General features: G+C 36.4%; 1 protein-coding gene across 11 annotated transcripts; it reads right to left on the reverse strand.

Moving 5' to 3' along the window:
- Positions 1-4,365: 4,365 nt before the first annotated feature.
- On the reverse strand, positions 4,366-12,057 carry PAP15 (purple acid phosphatase 15). 11 transcript variants are annotated; one of them, XM_088870487.1, is made up of 9 exons: positions 11,866-12,057; positions 11,512-11,712; positions 10,829-11,020; positions 9,956-10,289; positions 8,940-9,157; positions 7,760-7,950; positions 7,249-7,533; positions 5,264-5,380; positions 4,366-4,852 (listed from the first exon to the last, which is right to left on the reverse strand). In XM_088870487.1, the coding sequence occupies exons 1-9, from the start codon at positions 11,900-11,902 to the stop codon at positions 4,826-4,828; spliced, it is 1,602 nt and encodes a 533-aa protein (XP_088726613.1). In that variant the 5' UTR covers positions 11,903-12,057; the 3' UTR covers positions 4,366-4,825. The 11 variants fall into 11 exon arrangements, 8 of the variants coding, with proteins under 8 accessions (XP_088726613.1, XP_011625561.1, XP_088726612.1 ...); XR_016058288.1 differs by adding an exon at positions 9,486-9,614 and having other exon boundaries at positions 4,591-4,852; positions 11,512-11,924; XR_016058287.1 differs by adding an exon at positions 9,486-9,614 and having other exon boundaries at positions 4,591-4,852; positions 8,940-9,193; positions 11,512-11,924.
- Positions 12,058-13,366: the final 1,309 nt, after the last annotated feature.

Here is a 13,366-nt window from a genome sequence, read left to right on the forward strand (position 1 = left end):
ATTGGGGAAAGAAATACATAAAAAATACATGACAACACCATTTTATGTTGAAACTGTGATGGGGCAATTTTTTGGCCAAAAGGTATCACCATTCATTCATACAATCCTTCTGGAGTGGAGAATGTTGTTTTATGAATATTTACTTCTTCAATCATAACTTGGTGATAGCCAGACTTTCAATTAAGTTTGGAAAATTATTTTTTTGTGCTACCCTCTTAATCAACTCTTTTTTATTCAACATATGCTACTTTATCTAAACAGTTACGTGATTTAGAGGAATTAATGACCATGCCAGATTTTCCTACCTTTTTTTTTTCCTTCTAAATAATTTTGAACTATAAACACGCCATATGAATAATTTGACTCTGATGACTTAATTAACCTTTTGATTCGGTTCTTTAACCTGTTATTTTTATTCTTTTTCATCCTCTCATTACACCTAATTGATTTGCTTTGAATTGGAATATCATGAAAAGTGCGTATGTGATTTGTCCCAACTCTCTAAAGGGTATTTTAAACAACATTTTTTCGAAACTTCAAAAATTTCTTAACTTGCTTCTAAACTCATGTCCTTGATTTCCTTTATCAATTCATATTTTTTGTATTCCCTTTCTAGTTTATGGGCTTCATTTATATCGTATAAGGATTTTCTTGTAATTTATTTGTCCTCATTTTGGAAGTTAGGGGCACTCAACTTCTTTTCCTCCTTCTATAGTAAAAATTAGCACATCTTTTGAAGCCGTATAGGGGCCAATCTCTTCAAGGGTTATTGGATCAATTCCAGCTTGATACTCTCCATCATCTATATTAACAAAGTTTGCCATAATTATCTTTTCTCTGATTTTTACATGAACTTTTATGACAAAATTTGTTAATCTCCTCCTACTATTCATGGTATCAACTTCGTGACCTTAAAGGTATTTTACCCATACCTTCCATAATTCTTTGGTGTAAATTGATATATTTGCTAGTATTACGAAACTTTTCTGAGCATGCACCATTTTTCGAATATGGTAACATATTCATTTGGTAATTCTGTTTTAGGTGGTTTGCCAGACAGATTTCAAAAATCTCGTTTATATTTACTTTTGAAGCTTTGTTTTATTTTCTCAATTTTAGCCCTATCATTCGAAAAAACAATTGACTCATCATCTAAACTTGAAAGATAACTTATTGAGCTTTTCTCATCCAATATTTGATATGAGCATGATGTTTCACAAACCTCAAAACTTTTGCCTTCTATTTTTCTTTCTTCCTTTTTTTGATCTGAAACCTAGTTTGCACAAGAAGCCAACCTTATTGCCAAATAATTTCTTTTCCTTCTTCAGAAATTCCTGTTTTGCATCAAACTCAGGAATAGAAGTAGAAATAGATTGTTCTTTAACTCTAGGCTTCTAGTTTATAACATACTTGCTATTAATTACTTTGTAATCGAGTCCAAAAGCTTTCTTTTCTGATATTTCTATGAAAACTGGACACACAGTTATATTTTGGGGCAATGTATAGTTTAGATAATGCATAGAAATTTTAGCAGAGAGTATTGTAAGTAATACATTTCCATGATTCTATTAAATAAATGGGATAAACATCTATGGATATCCGTTCTTTACTATTTGTTTCTTTTTTAGATGAAACATTGAAAGATCATGAACATCTCAAGGTAGGATCAAATCTTTTTCTTGCACATATGGTACTCTGTTTTCACACATGATACTTTGTTTCCATGCTATAAAAATTTGATTTCAAATATACCGAAACATGTTTTATGTCTCTCTTCCACATGAAAAATATTTATATAAATTTACTCTCACTACGCTTAGCAGTGCAGTAACTCTTGTCGGTTATGGTCTAAAAAATTTGGCTTTTCCAGGGAAAAAGGACAATTGACTCAACAGGGGAATGAAAAAGAAAAGGGAAAGTTGACAGTGAATACTGTAGATGAATAATGAGAGAAGCAAAATAGTGAAATGAGAAAGAAATTAATAAAAGCCAAAAGATTGAACCAATATGCCTGATACAAGAGCGATGAAGGAAGGGTACAAGAAGCTCAAAAGTAAAATACTGATGAGAGGGATGATATTATGGTGGGGAAACTACCATACTGGGGAGCTATATCCAAGGGGCATGTTTGCTTTGTGGGAAAATAGTTCACCAAATAATATTTTATTATAAAATTGATGTTTTCCTATGGTTGGTTCTTTAGAAACAAGTGGAAACTTCTCGTCCTCATAAATGAACATTTCAGAGAGGTTCAGAATTTAGAAAATAGCCATCTTTATTTGCCAAATAATTTGTTCTTCTTCTTCTTGGGAAATTCCTTATTTGTATCAGACTTAGGAATAGAAGTAGAAGTACATTCTTCTTTAATTCTAGGCTATTAGTTTACAACATACATGATATTAATTACTTTGTAATTGAATCCAAAAGCTTTCTTTATTCGAAAAAGAGAGACCACCATCGCCTCACTGACCCCATCCCTCCCATGCCACTAACTTCATGACTATCATTGCTTGACATGTACCATTGCCACTTGTGGTGGTGCCATTAGAAGCGGCAGCAATCAGGGTGGTGGTCATGGGCGTCCCTCTCTCTCTGTTTATGTTGACAATGCCCCAAAAGACAATAGATTCTCTGTCTTACTCTCTATTCAAATTGACAGTTCCACAAGTAGATCAATTCTCCTATGCTCTCCACTTGAACAGTGAACTATTTGAATGGAAAAAAATTTGTGGAGATAAGATTAGGGAAATTATCACAAATATATTTTAATTATGAGAAATTATCCTATAGGACCTTTTCCAGTTGTGTGTGTAAAACTTTACAGGATCATCATTAAATTTGGTACAGATTTATAGAAAAGTCAAGTCCTGAAGTCCTACACACATGAATGGGAGAAGATCCTATAGGATCATTACTCTTTAATTTTTGTCTATCCTATAGGATCATTACTCTTTAATTTTTGTTTAAGTAGAAAAAAAAAATAACCTTATAGTCTCTTAAACTTTGTCCGTACCTTTTTTTTAATTGATATTTTTTTACCAAAACAACCTACACAGTAGTTATACTACAAAGTATGATGCATCATGGTACTCAAGGTGCCGTGATGACTTTCACATATTATGCAGAACTTAATGACGCCCTTTAACAGCTCGGTAGTTTTTTTACCCTAATTATCCAGACAAGAGGAAGAGGCGGAGGAGGAAGACCATCAACCAGAGAAGAGGGTTTCTTCATAGAGGGCGGGGGTACACTTGAGAGTGCAAGCAAGGTGAGTGAAAGTGGTGGATCGCAAGCCTTGCTTAAAATCTTTGGGTGGGGAAAGGGGGGGGGGGGGGGAGAGAGATTGGTCATTTATCTCTCCATGAGAGTGCTGAGCATTGAGAAAGAACAAGAAGCATAGAGAGAGGTCCAGTTGCGTCTTTCCAAAGGCCCCCTAGTCACAAATTTTGTCATTGCAGTGGGGTTGTGGAGCTCCAGTATTTCTTATTTGAAAATCCCATATATTAATTATATGAGTTAACTGTGTCCTTTACTTTTAGGTTGCAAATTTCCCATTTCCAACACCTCCAGAGAGCTCGGCTCTAGAAGAAGCTGAACGATGCTTGAAAGTCCTTGATGCACTGGATAGCAAGAAGACTTAGCTCTCTCGAGAAGGCCATGGCTCCCTATCCAATAAGCCCTCGCCATTCCCGTTCCATTTTAACAGCTATTCAAATTATGGAAAAAAAAAAACCAGGCTATGCTAGAGCAAACCTAGTTCTAGCATTCACTGTTGCAGGCGCAGCAGCTCTGAGCTCAATCGACCCTTTTCTGGTGGACCACCATGAATAGGGATAGAGAGAAAAAAACATAGGGTGATGAAATGGGTTATACTAAGGCGAAATTGGGGGAAGAAGAAGTAGAGGTCACTGCTTAAGGCATCTAGAAAGAAGTTCTCTAACCCTAGCAGTGCTGCTCCCAATCTAGCTAATGCATTACGTTTGTTTGAGGCTTCAGAAAAGCCCTGAGAGTTCTACTCGGCTAATGGTATTATTCGAAGCTTGGGGTGAGGTTTTTTCAACATGGGCGCAAAAGCTCTCGAAGAGAGTTTCAACTTCCTATGAAACTCCAAGAACTGAAGCCCAATGTCAATATCAACTCCACACTCTAAAGAAGAAATTTAAGAAAGAGAAACAGAGAATTGCAGAGGCCAATGCTCTAGGCCATAATCTGAATCGCGTGAGCATGATGCCCTTTAGCATCTCGGAAACTTTTCTACTGTAATCACAATAGTTATCATGGCACTTTAAGTATCGTGATACATCATACTTTCATGGTAATATGACTACCGTGAAAGCTATTTTGATAAAAAAAAAAAGTCCCAAAAAAAAAAAAAATAATGTATGAACGAAATTAATGAAAGTACATGGTTTTTTCTAATTAAGAGACAATTAAGATATATTTCTAATAATGTCCCTTATAATTCTCTGGTTCAAAAAAAAAAAACAAAAAAAGCCTATCACTTAAATTGCAAAATGATCAATGGAGTTTCAAGGCTATTCTGCATGGAAATCCAATATAATACAGCAAACAACAACTGTAGTCCAAGGATTGGCAACACTGACCAGATGGGTCGTCAATGACAAATTTATCTTCTGGAGGCTTGGCAAACACTGAATTATCGAATACCAATCAAAAGATCGACCGAAAATTTCACCCTATATTTTACTAAACTTTGACAAAAAAATTTCATGAAAATTAGACAACGTTTTAAACCAAAGTTTGACATTTGATGTAGGGTCCACAAGTCCAAGTACAAGCTCCTTGCCACGTTTAACGAGCTGCCTCAAACCAATGTTACCCCTACCACCACCTAAAGTAAAATGAGGCAAAAAGAGAGTTATATTCATAGATCAGACATCAACATGGAACTATATTTGTATTTACACTTTCAAATACTGTTGCAGAACACGAAAATATTTTCCCCTGTACATCCTTTCAAAATCTTCACATCTACAAAGAAATGCTGCTTTTTTCTTTTCTTTGTTTCTATTCATTTTGTTCGCTCTTTTTTTTCTTTGGGGTAAGTTAGGGTGTCTGTAACTACACATATATCCTGTATGTTTTTTATGTATGTTTAATAAGATAATTATGTTCCCCAAGCCGTAATAATTGCGGAGTTTCACTTTTCATGGGGATTTTCTTGCCCTTTCTACCAGACATGCGGAGATGTAAACAATGATTTAGCTGCAACAGAACCAGGTCCTCTGAATGGCTTAATCACCTTATGGTGGACAGGGCACTTGTTGGGCTGCCTCACTATGTAAATTTGGTCACCTATGCCGTTATACATATCCTGGTTCCTATGCCATGTCCAAAGAGCATATGTTTCATTCTTCACCTGCACATATCAAAGGTAAGGTTATATGCTCAAATAGCTCCTGAAACATCATATTTAAAATTGTAATTGTTGAAACTATTTTACCCAAAAGAAAACTGGTAGATATGGAAACCAAAATGTGAGAGGAGACTCAGTTCCTCATAGTTCAATTGTAAGGTTCTTTTTGTCACAAACTTAAAGCGGATCATGTTAACCAATTAGAAAGCCAGAAAGAAGAAAAATTAAAAAGGAAATAGAAACAAAAGAACTAATATTTCAACTTAATTCCTTTTGTAAAATAAAGCCCACATTAGTTTCAACTATATGTAATCAAGCATATTATGATCATTTTACATAATGCTGCAACATGAAAATTCTGACCACTACTCTTTTAAGGAGCAGAGATCTGGTTACAAAATAGAAACAGGAAGAAAACCATCCAGATAAGTATATTCCCCTATGTAAATAAAACATAGCCATCACATGAGAGAAATCCTCATGCTAAAAAACATTAGATGTAAATCTTTATCTTTCTAAAATACAGACTACGCTGACTTCTGTTTCTACAAGGGAGTTCAGAACATAAGCATTTGATGCATGAGATTTATGAAAATAAAACATAGTCATCACAAGACATGCTAAAAAAAGATTAGATGTAAATCTTTATCTATCTGAAATACAGACTTTGCTGACTTCTGTTTCTAAAAGGGAGCGCAGAACAGAAGCATTTGATGCATCAGAATCTTATTAAAAAATAACTGGAAAAATAAACTGAGAAATAATCTCATTGTGAAACAGTACACTACAACACAAACAGGCTCGTGTGTATACGGGCACAAAAAAAGAAAATCATGTGATCCTGATCATCATCAAGAGGAAAACTAGAGAAGAGGGACAGAAATGCAACAGGACGTTTTCAACTATTAATAATCACAAAGGAAAACGGCTTCATGGTTCAAGATAATTTCATACACCCTCATCCTACTGGACACACCCCCATATGTATCCAGGATCCTATGGTTATGATCCATATTGCCTAATTTTTTCATACAAATAGGCAGAATAACAAGATTATGTAAAAATTGTAATACTAACAAAAAGCAACAATAAAATATATAGGTAAAGCATGAATTCAGAAAAAGTTAATGATCTTTCACAAATTGAATATACTAAAGTTCATTCCCATCCAAAAAATGGTAAGGCCTTATCAAAAATATGGAAATAAATACAAGATAAAAAACAGAGCAAGAAAATGAACTATTGTCATTAAAAAGGTATTCAAGTTCGTATATGGCACATTAAAAAAATAACGCAGTTCATGATGGTCATTTTCCTGCAAAGATCAAGGAGAAATCACACAAGTAGCTTTCTTTTGGAGTGTAGAAGTACCATTTAAACCTACCATTCTATGAACTAAATACCACTAATATTTTTTGGGGAATTTTATCAAACCACACCCAAGAGATTCACTATTTAACATCACACCCATACCTTGTCAGACTTTCAAAGAACCCATCACGTTATACATAAAGTACAAATCATAAGAGGCCACATATTGATGGAGGGGCAATTTCTAATTTTTATGTTCCATCAAAAACCAAAATGGTTTTAAAGAAAATTACTTATGAGAGATATTAGTATCTGTAGACACCAAAATCTTCATGAATGACTAAGCGAGATACCAATTTGATGGAGGAGCAGAATTGGAAACTGCCCCTCAACAGTTTAACCCATTAATGACTCATTATAGTATTGTACTTTGAGAACTTCTCCAAATTTGAACATGAAATTTAGGTCAACGTGCATCTCTTGAAGACTGTTGATAAAATTCACTTAATTAAAAAAAAAATCAATAAAACCATTAAATTTCTCAAGGACCAGACACTCACTTCTAGAATTCCATGGCCAAAACTGCTCTCTCGATAAGCACTGAATTCAGGCTGGCGGTCCCAGCAAAACTTGCCGGCAGCTGGGCCTGCAGTGAAATTAGCAGCACAGAATCCACCCATGAAAGGGTCTGGTGTGGATGAGGGCTCAGGGCATCCATCCTTATCATCAGCATGGGAAATGGACATCTTCTCTCTGTTACCCCCATCTCCAACTGTGATATAAATGGGACCACAGGGATCCAACGTATAGTTATATACTCTGTTTGATCTTTCATAGGCATGAACCTGACAAAAGTTTGCCACAAGGGGTATATTTATTAACAACATAGATCTTTTTTCTCAATGAACCATTGTAAAATTTATTACCAAAATGAGCAGGATATATATGATGGATTTTACAGGAAAAAGTCTTTGTCGAAAGAAAAGCGGAGTATGATAAATAACTATATTTCGGGGCGTTATAACGCAAATGACTCTTTACAAGACGAAAATATGTTATTAGATAATGTACATGTCCATTGAAGATGATGTCAACACCATAGGAGTAGAGGAGTTCCTCCATCTCCACCCTCATGCATTCAGCTTCTCTGTAATGAGCCTTGTAGGTGCTGTACCATGGTGGGTGCCAAGAAACTACCAGCCATGGAGTCACAGCCCTGTCCACCTTCTCAAGATCCTTCTGCAACCACTTGTACTGGTCTCCTGGAAAAGAGAAACATCTAGATTAATAAATTGCATAGGAATATGAAAGCTAAAAATATTCTGTTTTAAGTTTTCCTTTATTGTTGTGACTTTTATGATCAGTTCCCATACATGGCTTAGAATGGTTTATCATCTGATGCAATCATCCATAAAACTCTCCATAGTGTGGTCAATCAGATTGAATTCTGACTTTCAGTGAGAATATGTGGAAAGAAAATTGAAAGCAAATGTCCTTGGATATTCTCCAAACTTTCACCAAAGAGTGTTCCATAATCATTATAAGCAACCATTAATATTTTTGTCATGTCTTTCCATTCAAGTGCATCTTCCATCTTGTGGCCATTCTTGATCTTTTCTCCAAAAAAAGATAAAGAAAGAGGTAATGACGCTCATTTAGAAAGATGAACTTGCTTGTAGCTACTAATAATATGATTATTATGAAAAATTTGTTAATTTTCCAAAAGGAAAATGTACATTTCTCTATTGCATTTTTGTGGGAACAATCATTAGAAACAACAAGAACAGTATCTTTTTGCTGTGTAGGGCAATGATAGTACATGAACAAGAATAGTTACTTTTGAATAATATTTATGGTCTACAACCTCATTTTGCCACACATACACACAAGTACACACAATTACCATGTATATGGTCAACAACAACACTATAAAACCGCTATAACGAGAGAAAAACAGACCTGTGTCCCCATTTATTTGTGTAATGTTAGGTTCGATCATGAGCTCTTCAAGTAGGTCTGCAGTGGTGTATTAATCTATAAAATGTGACATTTACTGGATGTCACGTAATGTCATGTTTCATGCACAAACTCAATAGCATGTTCATGCATGATAAACATCCTCAGAATCAAGCCTAAGTATACATATTCCAATTCCCAAAAATTTGACCTCAATGAATTCCAAGGCAACTGACCCAAAATTCATAAGAAAAAAAGAACAAACAGAGACAAACGGGAAAGAATTCTTCATTACCTGACTTGTAATAAGAGGTGTAGGCACTGAGCATGATGAAATGTATGCCCCCGGCATCGAATGAGTAGTAAAATGTGGACTTGGATCCACTCTCCTCACTGGGGAATGCAAACCTGGAGCTATAAGCCACAAATGTTTTGTTGAAAGCTTGCTCTTCGATTTCATGGTTCCCTTCAACCACCATCATTGGAACTCTTGACACCAGTGGCTCTATAAACCTTCAGTTTCAATCAAACCAATGTCACCATTTTGGCCTGAACATCCATTTCATGTCGAGCATGAGTATAGAGATCCTTTTCTTTTCATTCTTAATGTTGGAAGACGTAGAGGCTTAGATCCTTAATTATGTAGTGAAAAAAATAAAGAAAACGCATTGTTTACAAATATTTATACCTCCATTATTAGAGGACTTACACAAGACAGAAGCAAAAATAGAATGCCGGTCAGTTATCTAAAGACATGATGTATAGTACCCCATCCATTAAAAATTCAAGTTCACCAAAAACTAGCTCATGGGATCAAGAACTCCAACTTAATGATGCTTACAAGAGCAATACTAGGAGATTGAGACCCCTGGGAGGTCTTCTGAAAGTTCAAAAGAAATTGTCGAATGGCCATGACTGTAGGGAGAACTCCCCTAGCCCAGTGGTTTTGAGCTCAATTCGTTTTTTTAACCTGAATAAATAGGTTATTGTCAAATAGAAGAAAAACATAACTAACATAGCCTTTGTTTGGAAATCAGGAATTGTATGCTGATAAACATAATTAAGTCAGATGAGGAATGAAACGTAATTCAAAGAGTGAGCAGTAGAAAGGTATCCAATCCATAAGAGAGAAAAAGAGAAGAGAAACAACATCCAACAAATAAGAGAGAAATAGAGAAAAGTAACATAAAACTCAGAAAGATCACCTAATAAACAAGAGAGAAATAGCAAAGCAACATTCAACAAATGAGAGATAGAGGATGCACAACATCAAAGTGATAGAGAGAGAGAGAGAGAGAGAGAAAGAGAGACCTTCCCCAGTAATCCCATCTGGGCTGGTAGGTTTCATGGATTGGCGTATCAGGGAAGGCACAGGCATAACAATCAGCACCAGAGCCATTAGTAAGGTACAGATTCGCATAAGTAACATCCCCAACAAGAAGAATGAGATCTGGATCGTTTCGACGCAGGTGATCCACGGTAGAGGTGGTGTTATATGTGAGACCCAAGTCCCCCACGACTCCAATTCTCCCCGGATAACTTTTATCGCGAACTTCCGGCATTGTCCTGAAAGACTTGATTGGGCTCATTGGCCCATTTGATGAGTCCCCGCATCGATAATAGTACCTTTTTCCTGGTTTCAGGCCTAGGGGGAGAGAGAGAGAGAGAGAGAGAGTTAGCTTGGGAAGATTTGGATATAGAGTTCAAGGGCATCTAAGCACTGGGCCAAAGTTTTAGGGAAGACGCAAGAGATGGAGGAGAGGTAGCTTGGTTTGTTTGGGAGACAAAATTTCAATGGTGCCTTACCATTACACTCAAGCCTAGAGAGAGAGATATTTGTTTCCACTGGAGAACAATTGGAGGAAGGATGAGGGAGAAAGTAAAAATATTAAAAACCCGAAATTTTCAGGTCCATGGTTCAATAGGGAAGAGGTCGCTGTTACAGCAATGAGGTTGCAGGTTGGAACCCATGCAAAATGCCCTAAAAACACTAAAACCATGAAAGAAGAAAAGACACCAGATGAGAGAGAAAGTGAAAAGCAGGATTCGAGCCCATAGCTCAACTGGAACTAGCTTTTTGTCTCAACCCTGAGGAGGTTGTGCTTTCGAAACCCAGCCTATCCACCCCCAAACAAAGGGGAAAAAAAAAAAAACAGAGAGAGAACAAGTGAAAGCAAAAGGTACCAGTGAGACGAACATGATGGATTATGCCAGAACTGTAATTTTGCATGCCCTCGAACGGATAGAGCTGATCATAAACCAGAGAATAACCAGTGGCTTCATGGGCCATAGGGTATCTCAGCGGGCCATAACGAACCACACTTTTCACACTTGAAGGATCCAAGCGCTTCGTGCCATTACCAATGTGAAAATCCCCTGTAATTCAAACAACAAATTTGTAACCAATTCTTCAACAGAAAATTGAATGGCGAACAAAAAACCCAGAATCGAGAGAAATTTATGAGAGAGAAATTGATCAGAAAAGAAACAAAGACCAGGCGAGATATAAAAAGCACCAGGAAGAATGAATGTAAAGGAATTAAAAACAAGAACAGGGAGAAATTTTTACATCCATAAAGAAATAGAAATAGGACAAGCAGACTGTAATTCACCAAATAAACCCACCAAATTTCTGAAAAAAAAGGAGAAAATAAGAGAGAATTCAATAATATGATGAGAGAGGGAAACCCAACAAATTTTCCAGATAGGAAACGAGCAAATTTGTAACAAAAGCTATGAAATGGGATCAAAAGTGAATACAGAGAATCGGATAAGAAGCTCAAATCTGCGATGAAGGAAACACAACAAATCAAAAGAAAAAACAAACCCAAGCAAAGAATGAGAGAGAAACGGAGAGAAAAACAAACCTGTGATGTAGGAGACCCAAATTGCATCAGGTGTGGACAAAGAGAGAGAAATCTGTTCAGGTTCAAAAGTTCTTCCACGTTTTCCGACACGAGGATCAGAATCGGGCAAATCAATGGCGTGGCCACGAAGAGAGTTATCAAAAGGGACAGTAATGGGATCGAAGGGGCCATCGACAGTAGTAGGGATTTTGGCAATGGCACCTGAAAACACAGATAACACAGAGATTAAGGCGAGTAAAAAGCAGAGCAACTCCATGAATCTTTTGCTTTTGAAGAACGAAAAGCGGAGTTCTCCTTCCTTTCAAATTCCAACGGAGTAAAGGCCAAGAAGAAGAATTCAGGTTTGTCGGTTACTTTTATTGTTTTTTTGGAGAGAGAGGGGGAATGGCATATAGATGGCCTTATATTTAGAGAGAGAATGGCGCTTTGAATTTGTTGCAGAATCGAGAAGAGAGGGAGCATATGTGGGAAAATTTCTTTTGGCCGGTAACGTTGGGAACTGTTTTCCGCGAGACGTGCAAAGTACGTCCTCGTACTCCCCGCCTCATCTGCAATGACGCATATTCCTTTGAAGATAAGCCTACTTTTTGGAACGGGTCCTACTTCGAGGCCGCAGCACCCTTCGGTTTTTGTTTCGAGTATCATAAGCACATCATTAAGGATTTTACTACCCCCTCATCTCTTACCTCATTATTTCATTGATATTTGACTATAAAAATTAGTCTTAATAAAATTTTTTATATTATTTTAACTCAATAACTTTTTTAACTCTTTTTTCTCCTTTCCACCCATTAAAATGGTGTAAATTGTTTTGTTAAAACTAATTTTTATAATCAAAAGTCAATAAAAGAGGGATATAAGAGATGAAGGGGTATGATCAAATACTTCGACGTTTCCTTATGCCGCTTGAAAAAAAAACGAGAGAGGGTCTACAATGAAATAGTATGAGGAATTATGGATCTATAAGAAATTTTTTTTTTTTTAATTGAATTTTTTAACAAATACCCCCAAGTCAAAAAAGTAATATTCTTTTTTGACAAAATTGCCTATAGTGCCAGACCTCCTCATTTTGTGTCGAATCATCACATGCCCGAAGTGCTGGACTGCCTCTATTTTGTATCAGACTACATGCTTTTCAGAAGCCCAAAGTGTCGAACCACCCCCATTTTATGTCGGACTGCATATGCCCAAAGTGTCGAACCGCCTCTACTTTATGCCGAATTGCATGCTTTCCCGAAGCAAAGTATCAGATCGCCCCCATTTTGTACCCCACCGCATGCCCAAAATGTCGAACCGCCCCCGTTTTGTGCCACATGCCCAAAATGCCGAACCGCCTCTATTTTGTGTCAAACCGCATGCTTTCCAAAAACAAAGTGCCAGACCGTCCCATTTTGGGCTGGACCACAAGCTTTCCCGATGGTATTTTGGTCTTCATTTTATGTTTTTTATGACTTGAAAGTATTGGTTTAAAAAACGGATCGATGTCTCGGATCGGGCACCCCAAAAACCTTATGGACCGGTGAATTGGCGTTTCGAATCGGGAAGTGGGCGGAATCGGTAATTTTTGTGTCAAAAAATCTTTAAAAAATCCCTATAAATCTCTAAAAATAATGTTATTTTAATTTCTAAAAAAAATTAGGAGTGATGCATTACGTATTTTCATTACTTTGTAAAAATAGGTGATTATTGAGACCCTGTTTTTCTATCTCGATGTCTGTATAATTAAAATAAATATATTAATAAATAAAATATAAGACTTGGTTATCATTGTAATTAGTATGAACAAGGGTATGAGCCTCACAAATAAATAAATGAAATATATAACAATTGGTGTGGATAGAAATATAGAATTTAG

Source organism: Amborella trichopoda, chromosome 6 (genome assembly GCF_054954075.1).
Source record: "Amborella trichopoda isolate Santa Cruz 75 chromosome 6, AtrichopodaSantaCruz75HAP2 v2.0, whole genome shotgun sequence".
In the NCBI taxonomy this organism is placed as follows: Eukaryota; Viridiplantae; Streptophyta; class Magnoliopsida; order Amborellales; family Amborellaceae; genus Amborella; species Amborella trichopoda.

Bases quoted from the DNA above. Each gene is read 5' to 3' on its own strand.
- PAP15 (XM_006850293.4), bottom strand. From the start codon at position 11,767: ATGGAGTTGCTCTGCTTTTTACTCGCCTTAATCTCTGTGTTATCTGTG. The intron at 9,158-9,955 runs GTCTCTCTTTCT...TTGAAACTGAAG, and splicing joins AGATGGGATTACTGGGGAAG to GTTTATAGAGCCACTGGTGT. The intron at 7,534-7,759 runs GTACATTATCTA...AACTTTTGTCAG, and splicing joins ACATCATCTTCAATGGACAT to GTTCATGCCTATGAAAGATC.